The 24010-nt window shown below is 52.7% G+C and overlaps 2 protein-coding genes across 4 annotated transcripts; one reads left to right on the top strand and one right to left on the bottom strand.

Annotated features, from left to right (window-relative positions):
• Nucleotides 1-584: 584 nt before the first annotated feature.
• ZNF668 (zinc finger protein 668) lies at nucleotides 585-8230 on the bottom strand. 3 transcript variants are annotated; one of them, XM_073547455.1, is made up of 2 exons: nucleotides 8084-8230; nucleotides 585-2618 (listed from the first exon to the last, which is right to left on the bottom strand). In XM_073547455.1, exon 2 carries the CDS (start codon nucleotides 2604-2606, stop codon nucleotides 936-938), a length of 1671 nt encoding a protein of 556 aa, XP_073403556.1. In that variant the 5' UTR covers nucleotides 2607-2618; nucleotides 8084-8230; the 3' UTR covers nucleotides 585-935. The 3 variants fall into 3 exon arrangements, with proteins under 3 accessions (XP_073403556.1, XP_073403557.1, XP_073403555.1); XM_073547456.1 differs by having other exon boundaries at nucleotides 8089-8207; XM_073547454.1 differs by lacking the exon at nucleotides 8084-8230 and adding an exon at nucleotides 7835-8077.
• Nucleotides 8231-8354: 124 nt separating this feature from the next.
• Nucleotides 8355-22570, top strand: ZNF646 (zinc finger protein 646). Its single transcript, XM_073547452.1, has 2 exons — nucleotides 8355-8569; nucleotides 15943-22570. Exon 2 carries the CDS (start codon nucleotides 16105-16107, stop codon nucleotides 21994-21996), a length of 5892 nt encoding a protein of 1963 aa, XP_073403553.1. The 5' UTR covers nucleotides 8355-8569; nucleotides 15943-16104; the 3' UTR covers nucleotides 21997-22570.
• The last annotated feature ends 1440 nt before the right edge of the window (nucleotides 22571-24010 follow it).

Raw genomic sequence — 24010 nt, 5'->3', positions numbered from 1 at the left:
TTATTATGTTCACTCATTCAGGAGCCTGGAAAAGCTGGGTGATAACATAAATGGCCACCAGGAGGCGTCATTCAGCTTCTTCAGGCCATGGAATGATAAATCAGCCCCGTCATTTGGTGATCAGGAGCTGATATGGCGGCCATATTGCTGGGCCTAAGCCAGAACATTTGTGCGAGCAGTCATTGTGGTTACCAGAACGTCGTCCTGCCCCGTGGACGCCCTCCTCCACCCCCGTGGACGCCCTCCTCCGCCCGCGAGGACGCCCTCCTCCACCCCCGAGGACGCCCTCCCCCCTCGACGCCCTCCTCCGCCCCCGAGGACGCCCTCCGCCCCCGAGGACGCCCTCCGCCCCCGAGGACGCCCTCCTCCGCCCCCGTGGACGCCCTCCTCCGCCCCCGTGGACGCCCTCCTCCGCCCCCGTGGACGCCCTCCTCCGCCCCCGTGGACGCCCTCCTCCGCCCCCGTGGACGCCCTCCTCCGCCCCCGTGGACGGGCTGTGTGTGAGACAGACGCGACCTCTCCATCCCGCAGTTTCTCAGCTTACAGGCACTATTCTTTATACAAACATGGCTGCCTCGCGGGGGGAAATGAAGGCAGAAGCTTTTATTTTTGCAAGGAAAAAATACTGAATTTCATACTCCGGTCACATGACCTCGACGTATTACAGGATATACACGTGTGCAAATCTCCACTGCCCCATCAGTCCCGGGGCCCGGTCCTGTACACCCCGCGGGTGGCAGATACCCATTATAAAATGGCCATCGTCCCTCAGACTGGGTAATGGCGGTAATTATTCATTTCACGCTGCTTAGTCTTCCCATGATTGTTTGTGTAATGGGGGTGAGTGGGATGTTCTGCACCGACAAGATGGCCGCCTACACGCAGGAGACGTAGGGTCTGTGTAGTCCTGTACAGTTCTTTGTACAAGAGCAAGTTCAGCTCGACGTGGGCGACTGTTCTATCACCTCCATGTTTCCTTCGGTCACTTTCTCTAAGAAGGAGACCAGAGGATCAAAGAGCGGCGGAGGTTCTACGTAGGCCGGATGGAGGGTCAAAGTGGTGATCTCCTCTTCCTCCTCCTCTTCTTTGCCCTTCACCTCCTTGTCATGTGTCTTCTGGTGCTTACGAAGGTCGGAGGGGACGTGGAAGCCCTTGCCGCACTGTTGGCAGATGTGGGGGCGCACGTCGCTGTGAATCCGTTGGTGCTTCTTCAGGCCGGCCTTGTCCACAAAGCCCTTGTCACACTGGTCACAGCGGAAAGGCCTGAGCTCCGGATGGTTTCTCTGATGGTTCTTCAGGTCCATCACGCTCAGGAAGGTCACTGCGCACGAATCGCAGGTGGTGGACTCTTCCTTCTTCTTGTTGGCCTGCACTTCGGGCTTCACGTGGGTCCGTTCGTGCTTCCGCAGACTTGACGAGACGATGAACGTCTTGTTGCACTCCTCGCACTTGTAGGGTCTCTCTCCGCTGTGGGAACGTTGGTGTTTGCTGAGTCCGGAGCGCTCGGCGAAACCTTTACCACATTCCATGCACTGGAAGGGACGCTCCGTGCTGTGCGAAAGCCGGTGCCGCTTCAAGTCCCAAGAGGCCACAAAGCTCTTGTCACAGTCCGGGCATTTGAAGGGCCTCTCACCCGTGTGGATTCTCTGGTGCATGGCCAAATCAGCCGGCTGCCGGAATGGTTTGCCACACTTGTCGCATCGGTACGGCTTCACGCCCTGGTGAGCCCGCTGGTGCCGCCGGAAGCTAGATGGGTCGGAGAACATGCGGCCGCACTGAGGGCACAGGTAAGGCTTCTCCCCGGAGTGTGTGCGTTGGTGGCTCTGGTAGGAGGACAGTTGGGTAAAGTCTTTGTTACATATAGGGCACTTGTACGGTTTCTCGGCAGCATGAATGCGCTGGTGACACGTTAGAGAAGACGCGCGGGAGAACGCCTTACCGCAATCTGCACACAGGAAAGGCTTCTCCCCCGTGTGGCTCCGTTCATGGTTCTTTAGGTCCTTCAGCTCGCTATATGACTTCTGGCACAGCTGGCACTGATAAGGCCGCAGCCCGGCATGACTCCGCCTGTGCTTCCGAAAAACAGACGGGTCGGCAAACCCCTTCCCACAATCAGGGCATGAGAACGGGCGCTCCCCAGTGTGCAGCCGCTCGTGGATCCGCAGCTTTGACGGCGTGGCGTAAGCTTTTCCACACTGGCTGCACTGGAAAGGGAGCTGCCCGTTGTGTGTGGCCATGTGTACCCGCAGGCATATGGGCTGCATGAAGGAGCGCCCGCACTCTTTACACACGAACGGCTTCTCCCCTGTGTGGCTTCGCTCATGGCTCTTCAGCAGGGAGGCGGTTTTGTAGGACTTGTTGCAGTGTACGCACTGGTGGCGTTGCTCGCTTTTTGGCCCTTGAGTCTTGGGGGTCGGAGGCTGAGAGTCATCAGCTGAGAGGTGCACCCGACAGTGGCGCTTGGCACGGGGCTGGTTTGGGAAGGTTTTGCGGCAGGACAAACAGCGAAAGCGACGTCCACTCTGAACAAATCTGGGAGACTCCTCAGGATCCTGCTCGATGGCCACCTCAATCTCTCCTGAAGATTGCTGCTGCTCCGAAGACATTGTGGGGGAGGCCTGGAAAAGAAGACGGGGACCCAGGATTAATTCAGTCAACCTCCATTTACTCCCAGTATGGACTAAGCACAACAGAGATTCTACAGATGTAAAGACAACAGTCACATCAGTACGGCTCCATGCAATCAATGCTGGTAATTCTCCCGGATCTGCTGATTGGCAGAAATTCCAAACCACATGGAGTCTCTCTGCACAAAGACACGTAATGTGCGGCTCTGGAGGATTACAGCGACATCCCAGATACAAGGAGATATAATGAACATTACCTGTCGGGGGCACCATGCGCCAGACTATCGGGGAGATACCCAGAAATGCTGCAGGTGACTATGATTACACTACATCTCCAGGATCATGTACGGTTCTAATCACAATTATTCACCTCTTTCATATGAAATATCTTTAGTACTTGGTAGAGCTCCTCTGGCTGTTATGACCTGATTCCTCTCTGGCTGTTATAACCGGCTGCAGACTCAAGCTCCTGGCAGTGATCCTGAGGAAGCTGAGCCCAGGTCTCATGGGTAGTGGCCTCCAGATCACTAATGTCCTTCGGCTGTCAAGAGAATGGTCCAAAAAGTAAAAAAAAAAAAAAAAAAAGTGCTCACAATCTTTACAAACAAGGAGAACACTATGTGGTGGGGGCTTGGTGAGCCCTGCAGTAAAAGTGGCGGGGGCTTTGTGAGCCCTGCGGTGAAGCATGGTGGGGACTCGACGATCCATGCTGTGAAGCGTGGCGGGGGCTCGGTGATCCCTGCGGTGAAGCGTGGCGGGGGCTCGGTGATCCCTGAGGTGAAGAGTGGCGGGGGCTCGGTGATCCCTGCGGTGAAGCGTGGTGAGGGCTCGGTGATCCCTGAGGTGAAGAGTGGCGGGGGCTTGGTGATCCCTGAGGTGAAGCGTGGTGGGGGCTTGGTGATCCCTGAGGTGAAGCGTGGTGGGGGCTTGGTGATCCCTGAGGTGAAGAGTGGCGGGGGCTTGGTGATCCCTGAGGTGAAGCGTGGCGAGGGCTTGGTGATCCCTGAGGTGAAGAGTGGCGGGGGCTCGGTGATCCCTGAGGTGAAGAGTGGCGGGGGCTCGGTGATCCCTGCGGTGAAGCGTGGCGAGGGCTTGGTGATCCCTGAGGTGAAGAGTGGCGGGGGCTTGGTGATCCCTGAGGTGAAGCGTGGTGCGGGCTTGGTGAGCCCTGAGGTGAAGAGTGGCGGGGGCTCGGTGATCCCTGCGGTGAAGCCTGGCCGGGCCTCAGCAATTCCTGCAGTGAAGCTTGGCGGGGGCTCAGTGATCCCTGAGGTGAAGAGTGGCGGGAGCTCGGTGATCCCTATGGTGAAGTGTGGCGGGGGCTCGGCGATCCCTGCGGTGTAGCCTGGCGGGGGCTCGGCGATCCCTGCGGTGTAGCCTGGCGGGGGCTCGGCGATCCCTGCGGTGTAGCCTGGCGGGGGCTCGGCGATCCCTGTGGTGTAGCGCGGCGGGGGCTCGGTGATCCCTGCGGTGTAGCGTGGCGGGGGCTCGGCGATCCCTGCGGATGGAGACCTGCAGCAGGTGGAGGGCAAGATGAATCCAATCACGTATCAGACAATTCTAGGAGAAAACCTCATGTCTTCTGTGAGGAGCTGAAGTTCGGGCCACATTGGACCTTTCAGGAGGACACTGACCCTGCACCGCACAGTCCACCATAGTTTGGTTTCAGGAGACGTCCTGGAAGATTCCGGAGCGGCCGTCACCGGGCTTGAATTCCATAGAAAATCTTTGGTTGGATGTGAAGGCGGCAGCACACTCAAGAATATTAGTGACCTGGAGGCCATTAGTAAGGACCGGGCCAAGACTCGTCAGGAATCTGCCAGACGCCGGAGTCTGGGAATGGATCAGGTCTGCAGCAGGTCACAACAGCCGGAGGGGCTCTGCTAAGACCTAGAGACGCTAGAGGAGAATGATCCCGAGACCGCAGCCGTCGGTAGAAGAAGCGTCTTGTGAAGAGAGAAACCTTTGTTAGAATCGCTCAGATATTCACATTGCAATAAACAAAAACAGCAGAAAATAATAAACAGAAATGACGGCGGCTGGAACAACGTGCCGGACTATCAGGATGACATGCCACAAGCCGCAGCGTTATACAATAGGAAGTGCCGGACTATCAGGATGACATGCCACAAGCCGCAGCGTTATACAATAGGAAGTGCCGGACTATCAGGATGACATGCCACAAGCCGCAGCGTTATACAATAGGAAGTGCCGGACTATCAGGATGACATGCCACAAGCCGCAGCGTTATACAATAGGAAGTGCCGGACTATCAGGATGACATGCCACAAGCCGCAGCGCTATACAATAGGAAGTGCCGGACTATCGGGATGACATGCCACAAGCCGCAGCGCTATATAATAGGAAGTGCCGGACTATCGGGATGACACGCCACAAGCTGCAGCGTTATACAATAGGAAGTGCCGGACTATCAGGATGACATGCCACAAGCCGCAGCGCTATACAATAGGAAGTGCCGGACTATCAGGATGACATGCCACAAGCCGCAGCGCTATACAATAGGAAGTGCCGGACTATCAGAATGACATGCCACAAGCCGCAGCGCTATACAATAGGAAGTGCCGGACTATCAGGATGACATGCCACAAGCCGCAGCGTTACACAATAGGAAGTGCCGGACTAATGGAACTTCACATGGAAACATATGGTTTGTATACAGAGGACTGGGCAAAAGCTATAGGCAGACGGAAGCAACGCCGCAGAGCCCGACGGAAGCAACGCCGCGGAGCACGACGGAAGCAACGCCGCAGAGCCCGACGGAAGCAACGCCGCCGAGCACGACGGAAGCAACGCCGCAGAGCCCGACGGAAGCAACGCCGCAGAGCCCGAAGGAAGCAACGCCGCAGAGCCCGACGGAAGCAACGCCGCAGAGGCCGACGGAAGCAACGCCGCAGAGCACCACGGAAGCAACGCCGCAGAGCACCACGGAAGCAACAGAGCGTTGCTTCCGTGGTGCTCTGCGGCGTTGCTTCCGTCGTGCTCCGCGGCGTTGCTTCCGTCGGGCTCCGCGGCGTTGCTTCCGTGGTGCTCCGCGGCGTTGCTTCCGTGGTGCTCCGCGGCGTTGCTTCCGTCGTGCTGATACTGATACTGATGATGGGGGGAGGGGGTCACCAGATACCGATGATGGGGGGGTCACCAGATACTGATGATGGGGGGGGTCACCAGATACTGATGATGGAGGGGGGGTCACCAGATACTGATGATGGAGGGGGGGTCACCAGATACTGATGATGGAGGGGGGGTCACCAGATACTGATGATGGAGGGGGGGTCACCAGATACTGATGATGGAGGGGGGGTCACCAGATACTGATGATGGAGGGGGGTCACCAGATACTGATGATGGGGGGGTCACCAGATACTGATGATGGGGGGGTCACCAGATACTGATGATGGGGGGGTCACCAGATACTGATGATGGGGGGGTCACCAGATACTGATGATGGGGGGGTTCACCAGATACTGATGATGGGGGGGCACCAGATACTGATGATGGGGGGGTCACCAGATACTGATGAGGGGGGGGTCACCAGATACTGATGATGGTGGGGGCACCAGATACTGATGATGGGGGGGTCACCAGATACTGATGATGGGGGAGGTCACCAGATACTGATGATGGGGGGGGTCACCAGATACTGATGATGGGGGGGTCACCAGATACTGATGATGGTGGGGGGGCACCAGATACTGATGATGGGGGGGTCACCAGATACTGATGATGGGGGAGGTCACCAGATACTGATGATGGGGGGGTCACCAGATACTGATGATGGGGGGGTCACCAGATACTGATGATGGGGGGGTCACCAGATACTGATGATGGGGGGGGTCACCAGATACTGATGATGGGGGGGGTCACCAGATACTGATGATGGAGGGGGGGTCACCAGATACTGATGATGGAGGGGGGGTCACCAGATACTGATGATGGAGGGGTCACCAGATACTGATGATGGGGGGGGGTCACCAGATACTGATGATGGGGGGGTCACCAGATACTGATGATGGGGGGGTCACCAGATACTGATGATGGGGGGGTCACCAGATACTGATGATGGGGGGGGCACCAGATACTGATGAGGGGGGGGGCACCAGATACTGATGATGGGGGGTTCACCAGATACTGATGATGGGGGGTTCACCAGATACTGATGATGGGGGGGCACCAGATACTGATGATGGGGGGGTCACCAGATACTGATGAGGGGGGGTCACCAGATACTGATGAGGGGGGGGGCACCAGATACTGATGATGGGGGGGGCACCAGATACTGATGATGGGGGAGGTCACCAGATACTGATGAGGGGGGGTCACCAGATACTGATGAGGGGGGGGTCACCAGATACTGATGAGGGGGGGGTCACCAGATACTGATGATGGGGGGGCACCAGATACTGATGAGGGGGGGGTCACCAGATACTGATGAGGGGGGGGTCACCAGATACTGATGAGGGGGGGGTCACCAGATACTGATGATGGTGGGGGCACCAGATACTGATGATGGGGGGGTCACCAGATACTGATGATGGGGGAGGTCACCAGATACTGATGATGGGGGGGGTCACCAGATACTGATGATGGGGGGGTCACCAGATACTGATGATGGGGGGGGGTCACCAGATACTGATGAGGGGGGGGTCACCAGATACTGATGAGGGGGGGTCACCAGATACTGATGATGGGGGGGTCACCAGATACTGATGATGGGGGGGGCACCAGATACTGATGATGGGGGGGGTCACCAGATACTGATGATGGGGGGGGTCACCAGATACTGATGATGGGGGAGGTCACCAGATACTGATGATGGGGGGGGTCACCAGATACTGATGATGGGGGGGTCACCAGATACTGATGATGGGGGGGTCACCAGATACTGATGATGGGGGGGTCACCAGATACTGATGATGGGGGGGTCACCAGATACTGATGATGGGGGGTCACCAGATACTGATGATGGGGGAGGTCACCAGATACTGATGATGGGGGGGTCACCAGATACTGATGATGGGGGGGGTCACATTGATTACTATTAACCCTTCCATGTACGAAGCTTCTCCCTTTCCGGCTTTGCAGCATCCCCTCGTCCTGCCTCAGCCTTCTGCACAGCCCAGCTCTGTATATACGGACCTCAGAGCGCCCAGGCTCCGTATACGGACGCCTCCCCTCCGCACGGCGCTCACCTGGGGCTTCTGGCGGCCGTTACACCCTCCGCTCCCCTCACTCAGCCTCAGAGCTCCAGCAGCAGACAAAGCTGAACATGGCCGGACCTAGGACCCTGGGGGTTGAGGAGGAGCCGACGCCGGAAGTTCTCGGTGCTTCACTATTAGCTTCCCTCCACCGTTCGATCCATAAAGTGAGACTAAAAAAACACAGAGCACTAGCTGTGAGAAGCCGGCCCAGAGCGACCCCCCCGCCCAGCAGCCGCGTACCGCACCCAGCCTGCAGAAAGCTGGTTATCAGCCGGACGGAACTCTTTCTCTCATCTCATGTTTCCAGAGAGAAGACTTCAGACGTGCGCACAGGGAGAGGCGGAAAATCTCCCCCTTCACTGATTGGTCGGTTCTCCCCTTATCGCTACCTGCACCCAAACAACTTTCAAGCTGCTCCATTCCTATTGGCTACTGCTCCTCCATTTTTAAACCTGGAATCCTCTCCTCCGCCATATTACATCCGGGCACCGGAATGAAAAGGAACTCCCGGAGTAGGTAGTGATCACGAGAAGGGAGACATTGTGCGGTGCACACTTCCTGTTTCCTAGCAACAAAAGGAAGTGTTTGTTGGGCAGAGAGATGGTATAAGAGATGTGGAGCTGATCGCTCGGGCCGGGCCCCTCACCCGCCGGCTCCGGGGGCATCACCGAGGGGCAAAGGAGGGCGGCACAGCCTGGCGCTGACACTGCTGCACCCGGACCCATGGTGAGTGCGTCCTCCATTGTCCCCATTACACCTGAGCTGCTGTGTAGGGTCGGAGATAATCGTGTGGTGACGTCATAATAACGGGCAGGAGGCATGATATAACAGACTGCCCTGATACCATCCCCTCTGCCCAGATATGATCCCCCCCCTCTGCCCAGATATGACCCCCCCCCCCCTGCCCAGATATGACCCCCCCCCCTCTGCCCAGATATGATCCCCCCCCTCTGCCCAGATATGATCCCCCCCCCTCTGCCCAGATATGATCCCCCCCCTCTGCCCAGATATGATCCCCCCCCCTCTGCCCAGATATGATCCCCCCCCCTCTGCCCAGATATGATCCCCCCCCCCCTGCCCAGATATGATCCCCCCCCCTCTGCCCAGATATGATCCCCCCCCCTCTGCCCAGATATGATCCCCCCCCCCTGCCCAGATATGATCCCCCCCTCTGCCCAGATATGATCCCCCCCCCTCTGCCCAGATATGACCCCCCCCCCCTCTGCCCAGATATGACCCCCCCCCTCTGCCCAGATATGACCCCCCCCCCTCTGCCCAGATATGATCCCCCCCCCGCCCAGATATGATCCCCCCCCTCTGCCCAGATATGATCCCCCCCCCTCTGCCCAGATATGATCCCCCCCCTCTGCCCAGATATGATCCCCCCCCTCTGCCCAGATATGATCCCCCCCCTCTGCCCAGATATGATCCCCCCCCCTGCCCAGATATGATCCCCCCCTCTGCCCAGATATGATCCCCCCCCCCGCCCAGATATGATCCCCCCCTCTGCCCAGATATGATCCCCCCCCTCTGCCCAGATATGATCCCCCCCCTCTGCCCAGATATGATCCCCCCCCTCTGCCCAGATATGATCCCCCCCCTCTGCCCAGATATGATCCCCCCCCCTCTGCCCAGATATGATCCCCCCCTCTGCCCAGATATGATCCCCCCCCTCTGCCCAGATATGATCCCCCCCCTCTGCCCAGATATGATCCCCCCCCTCTGCCCAGATATGATCCCCCCCCTCTGCCCAGATATGATCCCCCCCCTCTGCCCAGATATGATCCCCCCCCTCTGCCCAGATATGATCCCCCCCTCTGCCCAGATATGATCCCCCCCTCTGCCCAGATATGATCCCCCCCCTCTGCCCAGATATGATCCCCCCCCCCTCTGCCCAGATATGATCCCCCCCCCCCTCTGCCCAGATATGATCCCCCCCCCCTCTGCCCAGATATGATCCCCCCCCCTCTGCCCAGATATGATCCCCCCCCCCTCTGCCCAGATATGATCCCCCCCCCTCTGCCCAGATATGATCCCCCCCCCTCTGCCCAGATATGATCCCCCCCCCTCTGCCCAGATATGATCCCCCCCCTCTGCCCAGATATGATCCCCCCCCTCTGCCCAGATATGATCCCCCCCTCTGCCCAGATATGATCCCCCCCCTCTGCCCAGATATGATCTCCCCCCCCCCCTCTGCCCAGATATGATGGGCCCCCCCACACTCTTCTGGCCTGATATGATCCCCTCTCACGCCGTATGATACGATAAACCCCCCTGGCCCAATGTGATTCCGCACCCTGACGAGCGGCTCCGTACATGACGAGTATGGCCGCTTTTGTGGGGTTTGTGGTTTCGTTCCTTTCAGCTTCTTCCAGGGGACATGACTCTTTTCTTTGTTTCCCGTCACCGTTTGAGCCTTGTTTTTTGCAGGACGAGTTGTTGTTTTGGACGGTACCATATAATGTCCTGGGGAAAAAAGTGAAAAAATTCCAAGTGCAGTGAAATTCTAAAAAAAATAACACGATTGTCCTTGTAGTTTTTATTATGTAGAAATAAAATGCAACAAGATTCTCCGGATCAGTGCGATTATGGCGACGTCAACCTTGTTGTTTTCTTATTTTATCCTTTTTTATATTTTTAAGAAAATACATTTTGTTTTGTTGTTGCCATTTTTTCTATCCGTGGCTGTCTTCATTTTGGCGAGCTGTCTGGTACCGATACCATGCAGGGGTGAATACTACGTTTTGTTCACTTAGATAATTTTTTTTTTATTTGGGGGGGAGTTTGATGACCAAAGAAAGAAGGAAAAAAGCAAACAGTGTTACTGCCAACTATCTTTTGAATATAATAGTTTCCTCGGGAGCTGCCCCCCCCTTCCTGTGGTTGTTGCGCCCCCCCTGTGGTCGCTGGCCCTGTGCGCTGCTGCAGTGGTGTCATTTGACAGCAGTGGTGTAAAGATTTCCCCTGAAAATAAGCCCTAGCGTGACTTTACTGGGTTTGTCGAGTGCACTTGACCTATAAGCCCTTGTCACAGTCAGGACTGGTGTGTAGAAGCCAACTTCTCACCTTGGTGCAGACAAACACTTGGGCCACAATTTGTGCCTTTTGTAGTAGCCTTGTAAAAAGACAGAGGTGCACCCACTTCTGGCATCTTTTGGAGTGGCAATGAGACTGTCCCCATGTTTGCTGCAGAATGATGTGCTGTCACCGTCCTGCTTCCTACCGGGGGGAGGACCAGACACCAGTGACCCAGACCACCAGCGACTACATCCCTGGCTCTCCAGCTCCTCCCCGACGTCCGGAATTCATCACTGACTTGTTTATTGAGGACTTGAAGAAAAGCAAAAAATCCAATCTCAGCTGTGTAGGAAATCCTTGCGTTCCTCGGCTTAATGTATGGCGGTGCCGGGCGGATGCTCCTCGGAGAATCTTCTCGGTTGCTTATTATTTGGCAATGCCGGGTGGCGTTTCCTGCGTCTCCTTCGGCTCCTGGTCTCCTGTTACATAATATTCTACTTCCGCGATGAAGTTCGCGGCTGATCCTGTCCATCGCCCTCGGGCAGGATCACCCACAGCCGGGAATGTGCATTGTGAGTGATCGCCCCCGAGGCCTCGCCTGCGTTGATCCTTTCCTTACACCGCTGACACTGTTTACTCTGCTCGTAGCGTCGGGATCACGTCATTGGCAGAAGTTCATGTTTTATTCTCACATTCCCAGTTAATCCAGAGGAGGCCAAAGCAAACACCAGTAACTCCAGTTTACCGCAAAGTGGAAATCTTCTCCTTACTGTTATCTGACCGATCCCTGGAGCTGCAGGCAGGAATGGCAGTCTCTCTACATGTGGAAATGACCTTTTCAATGGGGTGTGATAAACCCCCCGGTATAAAAACAAAACTACCATTAGTGGTCATTTGTCCTAAAAACGAAGATGGGGACAGTAGCGAATTCTAGGGTCACTGGTTACTTCCCGAATCCTGGGCATCGTTGTAGTCAGCGCAGCAAGTTGGATTTACAAAGACCGATCCAAGAAATCTGATGGCGGCTCTCACAGAGAACACCGGAAAAACTGGTGGAAAAGTCATGATTGATATGAAAGTAAAAATACCTAAAAACCAAGGTTCCCCCCCCCCCCCCCCATAAAAGTGGGCAAAAAGAACGATTGCGTGGTTGATGACTTGACTGTGGTGGCTCCCGGCCGTATCCAGTCTCTGCCGTTCTTCAGTTTTATCTATAGACTGTGGCTCACACGGAGGGGTCACATCCCCCTGTCATTGGCTCTCCTGCTGCGATCACAAGGACTCTCCACATCTGCGCTTCGTCTAGCTCAGTGTGAAGAGCTGTTTACTTACTGATTGCTGAGAATTGGTTCTTGCTGAATCTGTTTGCACTGAGATTACGGGCGGCTTCATGGCTGAGTGCTACGTGTGCTCACCTGGGTCACAAGCGGTGAAAGCGGGAGGTATAGGGCAAGTGATGCTTATCAGACTGTGACATCTCGGCCCATTCCAGGAATACCGTGGCCCCGAGCCATGGTCGTCAGATACACTCAGTACACCTCCCCTCCTCGGACCGACCATCCGATTAGGCAGAGAATTAGGCCATGTGCAGCTCACTTTAGAGAGGCTATGTAAGCACAAACCCCAAGTTATGAGAATGCAAGATACATAGGGGCAATAAGGGTATTGCTGCAGTCACCAGGATAGTGCCCTGTGTTGGCTCCCTGCTGCCCGTGTTTGCCTTCTTACTGCCCCGTGTTGGCTCCCTGCTGCCCCTGTTCGCCTGCTTGCTGCCCCCGGGTTGGCTCCCTGCTGCCCCAGGTTGGCTCCCTGCTGCCCCCGTTCGCCTGCTTGTTGCCCCGTGTCGGTTCCCTGCTGCTCCTGTTCGCCTGCTTGTTGCCCCGTGTTGGCTCCCTGCTGCCCCTGTACACCTGCTTGCTGCCCCGTGTTGGCTCTCTGCTGCCCGTCTGCCTGCTTGCTGCCCTCTTCTTGGCTCCCTGCTGCCCCTGTTCGCCTGCTTGCTGCCCCGGGTTGGCTCCCTGCTGCCCCTGTCTGCCTGCTTGTTGCCCCGTGTTGGCTCCCTGATGCCCCTCGTTCGCCTGCTTGTTGCCCCGTGTTGGCTCCCTGCTGCTCCTGTTCGCCTGCTTGTTGCCCCGTGTTGGCTCCCTGCTGCCCCTGTACACCTGCTTGCTGCCTCGGGTTGGCTCCCTGCTGCCCCTGTTCGCCTGCTTGCTGCCCCGTCTTGGCTCCCTGCTGCCCCTGTTCGCCTGCTTGCTGCCCCGTCTTGGCTTCCTGCTGCTCCTGTTCGCCTGCTTGCTGCCCCGTCTTGGCTCCCTGCTGCTCCTGTTCGCCTGCTTGCTGCCCCGTCTTGGCTCCCTGCTGCTCCTGTTCGCCTGCTTGCTGCCCCGTCTTGGCTCCCTGCTGCTCCTGTTCGCCTGCTTGCTGCCCCGTCTTGGCTCCCTGCTGCCCCTGTTTGCTGCCCTGTGTTGGCTCCCTGCTGCCCCTGTCTGCCTGCTTGCTGCCCTGTGTTGGCTCCCTGCTGCCCCTGTTCGCCTGCTTGCTGCCCCTCGTTCGCCTGCTTGTTGCCCCGTGTTGGCTCCCTGCTGCTCCTGTTCGCCTGCTTGTTGCCCCGTGTTGGCTCCCTGCTGCCCCTGTACACCTGCTTGCTGCCTCGGGTTGGCTCCCTGCTGCCCCTGTTCGCCTGCTTGCTGCCCCGTCTTGGCTCCCTGCTGCCCCTGTTCGCCTGCTTGCTGCCCCGTCTTGGCTCCCTGCTGCCCCTGTTCGCCTGCTTGCTGCCCCGTCTTGGCTCCCTGCTGCTCCTGTTCGCCTGCTTGCTGCCCCGTCTTGGCTCCCTGCTGCTCCTGTTTGCCTGCTTGCTGCCCCATCTTGGCTCCCTGCTGCCCCTGTTTGCTGCCCTGTGTTGGCTCCCTGCTGCCCCTGTCTCCCTGCTGCCCCTGTTCGCCTGCTTGCTGCCCCGGGTTGGCTCCCTGCTGCCCCTGTTCGCCTGCTTGCTGCCCCATCTTGGTTCCCTGCTGCCCCTGTTTGCTTCCCCATGTTGGCTCCCTGCTGCCCCTGTTCACCACCTGCTTGCTGCCCCATCTTGGCTCCCTGCTGCCCCTGCTTGCTGCCCCGGGTTGGCTCCCTGCTGCCGCTGTCTGCCTGCTTGCTGCCCCGTGTTGGCTCCCTCCTACCCCTGTCTGCCTGCTTGCTGCCCCGTGTTGGCTCTCTGCTGCCCGTCTGCCTGCTTGCTGCCCCGGGTTGGCTCCCTGCTGCCCCTGTCTGCCTGCTTGGTGCCCCGGGTTGGCTCCCTGCTGCCCCTGTCTGCCTGCTTGCTTCCCAGTGTTGGCTCCCTGCTGCCCCCCATTCGCCTGCTTGTTGCCCCGTGTTGGCTCCCTGCTGCCCCTGTACACCTGCTTGCTGCCTCGGGTTGGCTCCCTGCTGCCCCTGTTCGCCTGCTTGCTGCCCCGTCTTGGCTCCCTGCTGCCCCTGTTCGCCTGCTTGCTGCCCCGTCTTGGCTCCCTGCTGCTCCTGTTCGCCTGCTTGCTGCCCCGTCTTGGCTCCCTGCTGCTCCTGTTTGCCTGCTTGCTGCCCCATCTTGGCTCCCTGCTGCCCCTGTCTGCCTGCTTGCTGCCCCGTGTTGGCTCCCTCCTACCCCTGTCTGCCTGCTTGCTGCCCCGTGTTGGCTCTCTGCTGCCCGTCTGCCTGCTTGCTGCCCCGTGTTGGCGCTCTGCTGCCAATCTGCCTGCTTGCTGCCCTCTTCTTGGCTCCCTGCTGCCCCTGTTCGCCTGCTTGCCGCCTTCGTGTAGACGGTGCACCTGACTGTGCGCTCAGCAGGAATGCAGGCGGCTTCATACTAGGACTCCACAGTGGGGAAGTTCCCTCCATGAGGTGATATGTTCCCACTAGCGGTGTATACGTTATGTGGGGTCCGGACTAATCCAGAGATTACAGAAAGCCTCTGCGGATGGGAAAGCACATGGATGTATAGAGGAGCTGTGCCACCTCCTATAGAGCTCCCCCCTCCATATAGCCCTGTGTCCACCATGCTTTCTCAATTCTTTCCGTTAAAAAGGAAGGACCACACAGAATATTCCCGCACCCCCGCTGATAAGCAAACTGCAGTCATAAGCTCAACATCCAGATGAATCAAGTAACGCTTTACCTTCAGGATCTGAGTTTGCATGCAAAAGCGAGCGGTGCCGGACAACCCCCTCAAGTCCTCTGCTGGGATTTCGCCCGACTCATAAACGTGCACTAAGCAGAATATATGTATTTAATGAGGTGATTGGAACAAGTCGCTGCCCGACCCTCCTAGTTGGAGGAAAGGATCGGACGCGTTGAACCTCAGCACTGCCACGATGGTTGGGTGGCCTCTGTACATATTAGACCATGAAATCATCTCTTAGCTGACCATATTTGCATCCTATAAAACTGCTTTGGGGTGTTTTTATTTTTTACTTTTGATTAAAATCCATTCTTACAATACTGTTTAGTTTGCAGCTTTTAGCTTCTACATCTTCTATGTATGACAGTACATGGCGGACTGCAGGGATAGTCACGAGTGATTGTTGGGCTCTCATTATGGCCTGTAATCTTTCTCTCTTCTGAACCCTCTTCTAGGCTGATTTGTGATAGAAGTTCACAATATCACTTTCGTGTGGTCATAAATCAGCTTAAATGGTGTTTCGGTGGAAGAGATTAAAAGTGACGCCGATCACAATCGCTGATCTCCCCTCCTGCAGTCTATGTACTGTGATACGTAGAGGATGTCGGTGACGATCACTCCAGAATTGTTAATGAAACCCTATTGCAAAAAAAAAAATGCTTTTAAGCCAAGAATAGTTGTGTTGTGTTTATTTTAGCCTTTTACAGTGAACTTCAGCCCCCTTAACTGATTATCCAGATCATCTTTCTTGCATAGATTCAGTATTATTCCCTACCTGTATGTGGTGGCCGTACACATAACGTAGTCTCTGGGACGAACCCCACGGATAGACTAGAGCAGACTTCATGGTTGAATCATTTTGTTGTTCTTCTGCTATGATCCAGGTTAAGTCACATTAATCACGTCAACATTTATTTTTCTTTTTTTGTCTTTATAGGATGAATATTTAAGAAGTTCACGGGACCAGACTCGGATCCGACATGCAAGAGATGCATCTACCCTGAGACGACTCCACGTTTAAGAAATGATTTAAAGATGTAGCTCGATCCCCTTCTGATCGGAGGAGATCCCATGTTTGGACAACCTCATACGTTCCAGAATGAATATAGATGATGGAACCAATCAAGCCGACAGATCTCCAAATCAGAATCTGAACTGCGACCAGGGCCCCATGTCTTCCTCTGGTCTAACAGAGTTTGATAGTCACCATGGAAGCCACAGAGAAGATCGACCTTATAAGTGTAACCAGTGTGACAAAAGTTATCGTCATGCCGGAAGCTTGGTCAACCATAAGAAGACTCATCAAGTTGGTCTCTACACTTGTCTGATCTGTCAGAAAGAATATTCCAACCCCATGGGCCTGAAAAGTCATCTGCGAACCCACTCGGAGGAGAAACGATTCAAGTGTGAACAGTGTGGAGAAGCTTTTCGGATGTCCCAGCAGCTGTACAATCATCGGAAATCCTTGCATGCTTACTATACTACTCCCAATGTGGAAAAAAACACAAGAAACACCAAGTTTGAAATGCAATCCCCAGTATTAGTGGAAAGTAGCAACCTAATGACAAACTTAGAGAACTATATTGCTGAATCCATGTTACCTGTGGATTTCCCTCAGCTCATCTTGAAATATCCTGATGAAAAGGCAGAAGACGAGGCCCCCGTAAAAGAGGAATCTGTGGAATATGAAGTATTTACAGACGAGAAGGATCAGCCAAATGACAGTAACGCGGAGGAATATCGATATAAGTGTACGCAGTGTGGAAAAGCTTATAAACACGCAGGAAGTCTCGCCAACCACAAGCAGAGTCACGTTATTGGAGTATACCAGTGTGCCGTCTGTTTTAAGGAGTTCTCAAACCTTATGGCGATGAAAAACCATTGTCGTCTCCATTCAGACTCTAGAGCACGTCGAAGTTGTAAATCGCCTCTAACTTCTGGAAAAAATGCCGGTGTCCATTTAGACTTGAATGAAGTATTAGAGCCAGTAGAAAAAGCAAATCATCCACCTAGCTTACCCGATTTATCCAAGCAAATTAAATCTGAAGATCCAGACTCTGTCCCTGTTCTGGAAAGCCACTGTCAAGATGGCCCTGAAACTTTAAGTCCTTTTACAAAGCCTAACCATGATGATGTGACAGATACACCCTTCGGTTCAGACTCGATCATCGATACAAATGAAGATGACGCTAAGGAAAAGACGACTGATTTCACAGAATATGATGATGCTAATGACGAAGATTCAAAGTCTGGAGATAGACGGTTTACGTGCCAGGAGTGTGGAAAGAGCTACAGGCATGCAGGAAGCCTGATAAATCACAAAAAAACTCACCAAACCGGAGTGTACAGCTGTTCGTTGTGTTCCAAAAAGATGTTCAACATGGCTGCCTTAAAGAACCATCTCCGGGCTCACTTCAAGTCTAAGGCAGAGAAGAGAATAGAAGATGCTCACTTTCCTTCTGCCAGCCTGTCCGAAGATATCTGTCAAAACCAAGAAGATTCGTTTGAGTATGGAAACTCTGTCACTTCTACTAATGAGAATGACTTTTTAAAACATCACTTTCTTCACCAGAAGCAAGAAATAAGTGAAATATTGATCGATAAACCAGTGGAGGAGGTTCCTGAATCAGGCATTTGGCAAGAAACTCCTCAAGTTTCACAAGCTAGCAGTGACGACTCTGCTTATTCTAGTGGTCCTGCCCTTCCTCCAGAAGCAAAGATGGAAATGGACAGCCTGGTTTTTCAGCCATGTAGTCAAGACTCCTTAGCTACTGAATTTGATGTTAAACTCGAACGTAAAGATGATGATGATGATGATCTCCAAAATACTGACACTAGTGTTGCAATACCTCCACCTGATCCAGTTACCTTTAAAGAAGAGGAATCTTCCGGCCTTGAAGAGCATCACCAATCACCAGATGATCGGCCACATAAGTGTGAACTTTGCGGCAGAACATATCGGCACAAAAGTAGTTTAATAAACCATAAGCTGACGCACAAGACTGGAGTATATCAGTGCTCAATCTGTCCAAAGCAATATTCTAATGTAATGGCTCTGAGAAATCATGTTCGATTCCACAGTAGATCATATGCAGGAAGAAAAAATATATCATCCCGACAGGGCCGCCATTTTTTTCGGACCAGGCCCAGATTTTTGCAAAGCAAGAGTCACTCGCTTGCCAATTCTGTAAAGTTAAATGAGAGAATACCCCAAAGAGCGACTACCAGTCAAAGAGCAGGAAAAGAACTCTTAAACGAGTCCCAAATTCTTTCACCATTTGGAATGTTATTTAACCATTCTGAGAATTTTCAATCCTCTAGACGGAGCTGTCTGAGCGCAATATCTGTAACTCCTGCAAAAACGCCCACCAATGCTCAAGGTACAAGTCCAGAAAATGATCTTTTCAAAGTAAAGGAAGGAGAAAAACCTCATGGAAAGGTTACAGGAACCTCCGAGAACCCGGGAAGGAGAGTGTATAAATGTAATCTGTGCAGTAAGTCCTATAGACATTCAGGAAGCCTAATAAACCACAAACGAACTCACCAAACCGGTGACTATGTGTGCCCTTACTGCGCCAAACATGTACAGAACATGGCTGCCTTAAAAAATCATATTCGAATTCACCACAAAATTAAAAAGAGTGAACCGAAAGAAATGTCTGACCAAGCGCTTCTCTATTCACATCTTTCATATCCATCTGATGCTAAAGGCGTATATGGCTGCGTCAGCTGTCGGGAGATGTTTCATACCGAAACTGATTTGCTGGCACACCAAATGGTGCATGCATCCCTAGAAGGAGACCGATGGGATGACCAGGTCCTCAAGTCCAGCTCAACAGAGGTTAAAAAAGATGTAAACTTTATAGGAGACTCTGAATGGGACCATTCCAATAACCTGGTTATTAAAGGTGAACATTTGGACTCTGCAGCAGAAGACCAAGAGCCTGAATACACATGTGTTGAATGCGGGGAAGTGTACGACCACATAGATTATCTAAATTACCATAAACGTAGCCATCAGGCGGGTATATTCCAGTGCTCATTTTGCCCCAAAGAGTACCCTAGCCTCTCTGCTCTGAGAAGTCATTTTGAGACCCACACCAAGCCTCAAACTCTCAGAACTACAGTCATAAGTGGATCAGATGGGAATGATTTTGTGGACCACCAGGTCCCGGCAGATAACCATTATGACTGTGGTCACTGCGGTTTGATCTTTTCTAATGAAGTCGACTTCCACCAACACCAGGTTGCACACGAGAAACAACAAGGAATGGCTGAATCTGTTCCGGAAATGCAAGAAGTACAAGAGCCAGAATTCTCCTTTTCCATGCATTCTTCAGAAAGAGAACTATTAAACAGAATCAAAAGTGAGATTGAGGAAACGGAGCGTAGTGAAAACCTTGACGGGGGCTCCCAGCTGTCTCACATTTGTGGATTCTGTGGGGAAACCTATGACGATCTAGAAAGCTTGAAGGCTCACAGCTCTATTCACCAAAATGAAGACTCCTCTGCAAATGAAAACATCCCGCCTAAACCTGATGAGAACCGCCAACAACCATGTCCAAAGCCAACAGTTGAATGCTCTGAATCAAGTCCAAAAAATGGAGAAAGCCCAGAGAGCCGACCTTACACATGCAAGCAATGTGGAAAGACTTATCGTCATGGTGGAAGTTTAGTTAATCATAAAAAGACTCACTTGGTTGGAAATTTTCAATGCGTAGCTTGTTCTAGACATTACCCTAACCTGGCAGCTTACAGAACCCACCTGCGGCACCACCCGAAGTGTAAGCAGTCGAGTGCTATGAACAATCTGCATGATCTACAAACTTCCACTCTACAAGACCATATATACCTTAGTGAGAATCATAGATCGTTGCCATTTTCTCCTTATTTGCCTGGTGATTCTCGTAGTCAACATGGCCCAGATAAATGTGATAATTCCACTTCAGTTAGTCCTTCTTCAAAAACAACTCTACATAAAAAGAATTTGAGGAGGCTGTTTTCTCACCAGATTGGTAGTATAAGTGAAGATCAGATCACCCAACAGATTTCTGGTTCTATGAGTGGGGCCGATAGTGTAGAAGACAGTAAGGTTCAGGCCTGTAAGTCATGTGGTAAGATGTTTCACGTAAAAGACCTGGCGCTACATCTTTCTTACAATTGTGTGAGAGCGTTATCGAAGCTCCACGACACTCTAGTTGAATGTAAAGAAGAAATTCACGATCTTCCAGTCTTGCCTGACATCTCCCGGTCACAAATCGAACAAGAGACTGGACTTCAGAAGCGTCCATTTCATTGTGAAGTGTGTAGCAGGAGCTATAGGCATGCGGGGAGTCTGATTAACCATAAGCAGACTCATAAAACCGGGATCTTCCGCTGTCCTATCTGTCAGAAACGCTTTTTCAATCTAATGGCAATGAAGAATCACAACCGCATCCATTTTGAGTTAAAGAGACACAAATGCCTGGATTGCGGTAAAGCTTTTCGGCTGCAGAAACAACTCGATACTCACCAAAGAATACACCGGCAAAGGGCCTCAGCCAAAAAGCCGGGAAGGCGCAACCGTAAAAGCCGATACCGAAGATTTGCTCAAGGGCATCATAAAAAGTCAATAATGCAAGGTCCAAGTGAAGCTTCTATAGAAAAAGTAATTGGCACTGTTGAGATGAGATCTGCGTCTCGGCTAAAAAGCAAAATGGATCCAGACTCTCGGCCCTACCAGTGTCAGGAGTGTGGACGTTCCTACAGACATGCTGGAAGCCTGTTTAACCATAAGAAAAGCCACAAAACGGGTCAGTACCATTGTTCAGTCTGTGACAAAACCTACCGGAACTTAATGGCCCTAAAAAACCATCAGCGCACTCACTATGAAGCGAAAAGACACCCTTGTTCTCAGTGCGGGAAAACCTTTAAGTGGAGGAGACAACTTTTCAGGCATCAAATTGTACATGTTCCACAGGGATCACAATCGGACTCTCGGATAACCTCGAGAACAGAAGCAAAGGCCATAACTGACCAACAGGTGGAAAATTCCACTAACGGCCATGAAGCATCCAACTTCAAGGAGGATGTCTCCAATGGGGAAAATGAGATGAAGAGCCATTCATGTGAGGAAAACCGTAGTGATGTCTCGGCAAAGAGTGGGGCTTTAGAATCTTTGCAATCTGAAGAACCTCATGGATGTGATATCTGTGGCCATATTGATCACCATGCTGGCAGCTTATGCAGTCATATGAGCAAACGGGAAAGTGAAAAATATAAGTGCTCTGTGTGTCCCAACGAGTTCCTCAACCCCATCGCGATGAACACCCATCTGCAGACTCACTCCCCTGAAAAACACCGTCGGGGTGTGAATTGTGAGCAAACGTTTCAGTCTTCCCAGGAACTGATCATCCACAACACAGTCCATGTTAAAGGAAATCCCTTCCAGTGTCCAACCTGTAACCACGGCTTCAGCTGTGAACAAACCCTCAGACATCACCAACGCACTCACGAGCAGCTGTCTTCTCAGTCTTCCTCACTATTTTTATCAACGCGGAGGCCTAACAATGAAAATAAGACGTTGCCATCGGATGAGAAATCCCCAAATCACAACGACCAAGCCAGTCAAGGCGATCGAAAATACAAATGCAAACAATGTGGCCGTTCTTACCTTCATGCTAGTAGCCTCTTTAACCACCGGAAAACTCACAGTATCGGGGTCTACAAGTGCCCAAACTGCCTCAAGGAATTCTTCAACCTGCTCGCCTTTAAAAATCATCTCCGGATCCACAGATACAACTGCAAGGAGTGCGGAAAAGCCTTCCGAAACTCCAGCGACCTGGTCGCACATTCAGAGATGCACCAAGAAGGATCCTTCACCTGCTCTCTCTGTAATAAACATTTTCTGTGTCGGTCCAGTCTTAAAAACCATCAGAGGATCCACGATAACCAGGACGGCGACATCTTAGACCCTCAGGCAGTATCCAAGTTCATGGTAGAAGTAACATGACTGTCATGATGGTGGCCACAGTTGCCCACATGTAGCTCGGAGTTTACACGAGATGCGGAGAACTTACAGATTCTCTTTTTTTTTTTTTTCTTTCGTAACCTCAGCAGTGTACCATCAACCCTCTCCAGACTGTCCAAGTGTAGATAATAACTTAATAATGGACCGGCCTAGAGACCTGGCGTGGGAGAGGCTTGCCTTCTGTTACATTGCCTTTTTTTTTCTTTTATACGGAGGACAATAAAAGGTGGACCTTCCCTTTACAGATGCACTTCTGACGGAATATTATGGTGCTTTAACGAAACACTTGACACTGGGGTGGTCTGTGACGGCAGCTCCCTGACGCTGGATTATCTGTTTACTTCCTCCGCACCATTCCAGGGAAGGATTTGGGAGTTTGTGAAGTATGATCCCAGCAGTTCGGGGTGGGCTCCACGACGGGGGTTTACACGTCTGCCGAGCTGTAATGTTTCCTCAGAGCCCAGATGGGTCTTGGTAATTTATATTGTACAGGGGTCTCGCACCTGCAGGCGGACCGATGGAAGCGGAGTATGCAGATAAAAGAATTTGGAAATGGTGTTTGGTTTTTTTTTTTTGTAGTTTTATGACAAACTAGCTGAAGAGCCCGGCGCTGCCCAGGCATAGTAACTAACTGTGGTTAGTTACAGCAAATTATAATTATCCTCCATCCCATAGTCCCGTGCCCATATACCCATCACACATATCCACCATCCCATAGTCGAGTGCCCATATACCCATCATACATATCCTCCATCCCATAGTCCCGTGCCCATATACCTATCATACATATCCACCATTCCATAGTCCCGTGCCCATATACCCATCATACATATCCTTCATCCCATAGTCCCGTGCCCATATACCCATCATACATATCCTCCATCCCATAGTCCCGTGCCCATATACCCATCACACATCCTCCATCCCATAGTCCCGTGCCCATATACCCATCATACATATCCTCCATCCCATAGTCCCGTGCCCATATACCCATCATACATATCCTCCATCCCATAGTCCCGTGCCCATATACCCATCATACATATCCACCATCCCATAGTCCCGTGCCCATATACCCATCATACATATCCTTCATCCCATAGTCCCGTGCCCATATACCCATCATACATATCCTCCATCCCATAGTCCCGTGCCCATATACCCATCACACATCCTCCATCCCATAGTCCCGTGCCCATATACCCATCATACATATCCTCCATCCCATAGTCCCGTGCCCATATACCCATCATACATATCCTCCATCCCATAGTCCCGTGCCCATATACCCATCATACATATCCACCATCTCATAGTCCCGTGCCCATATACCCATCATACATATCCTCCATCCCATAGTCCCGTGCCCATATACCCATCATACATATCCTCCATCCCATAGTCCCGTGCCCATATACCCATCATACATATCCACCATCTCATAGTCCCGTGCCCATATACCCATCATACATATCCACCATCCCATAGTCCCGTGCCCATATACCCATCATACATATCCTCCATCCCATAGTCCCGTGCCCATATACCCATCATACATATCCTCCATCCCATAGTCCCGTGCCCATATAACCATCATACATATCCTCCATCCCATAGTCCCGTGCCCATATACCCATCATACATATCCACCATCTCATAGTCCCGTGCCCATATACCCATCATACATATCCTTCATCCCATAGTCCCGTGCCCATATACCCATCATACATATCCTCCATCCCATAGTCCCGTGCCCATATACCCATCATACATATCCTCCATCCCATAGTCCCGTGCCCATATACCCATCATACATATCCACCATCTCATAGTCCCGTGCCCATATACCCATCATACATATCCTCCATCCCATAGTCCCATGCCCATATACCCATCACACATCCTCCATCCCATAGTCCCGTGCCCATATACCCATCATACATATCCTCCATTCCATAGTCCAGTGCCCATATACCCATCATACATATCCTCCATC

The sequence above is a fragment of the Dendrobates tinctorius genome, unplaced genomic scaffold (genome assembly GCF_039654945.1).
Source record: "Dendrobates tinctorius isolate UK_male_01 unplaced genomic scaffold, ASM3965494v1 ptg000152l, whole genome shotgun sequence".
NCBI classification, from domain to species: domain Eukaryota; kingdom Metazoa; phylum Chordata; class Amphibia; order Anura; family Dendrobatidae; genus Dendrobates; species Dendrobates tinctorius.
The sequence above is the reverse complement of the archived record's forward strand: the minus strand, read 5'-3'. Positions and strand labels throughout refer to the sequence as shown.

Excerpts from the sequence above, each read along its gene's own strand:
- ZNF668 (XM_073547455.1), bottom strand. The coding sequence starts at position 2,606 with ATGTCTTCGGAGCAGCAGCAATCTTCAGGAGAGATTGAGGTGGCCATC.
- ZNF646 (XM_073547452.1), top strand. The coding sequence starts at position 16,105 with ATGAATATAGATGATGGAACCAATCAAGCCGACAGATCTCCAAATCAG.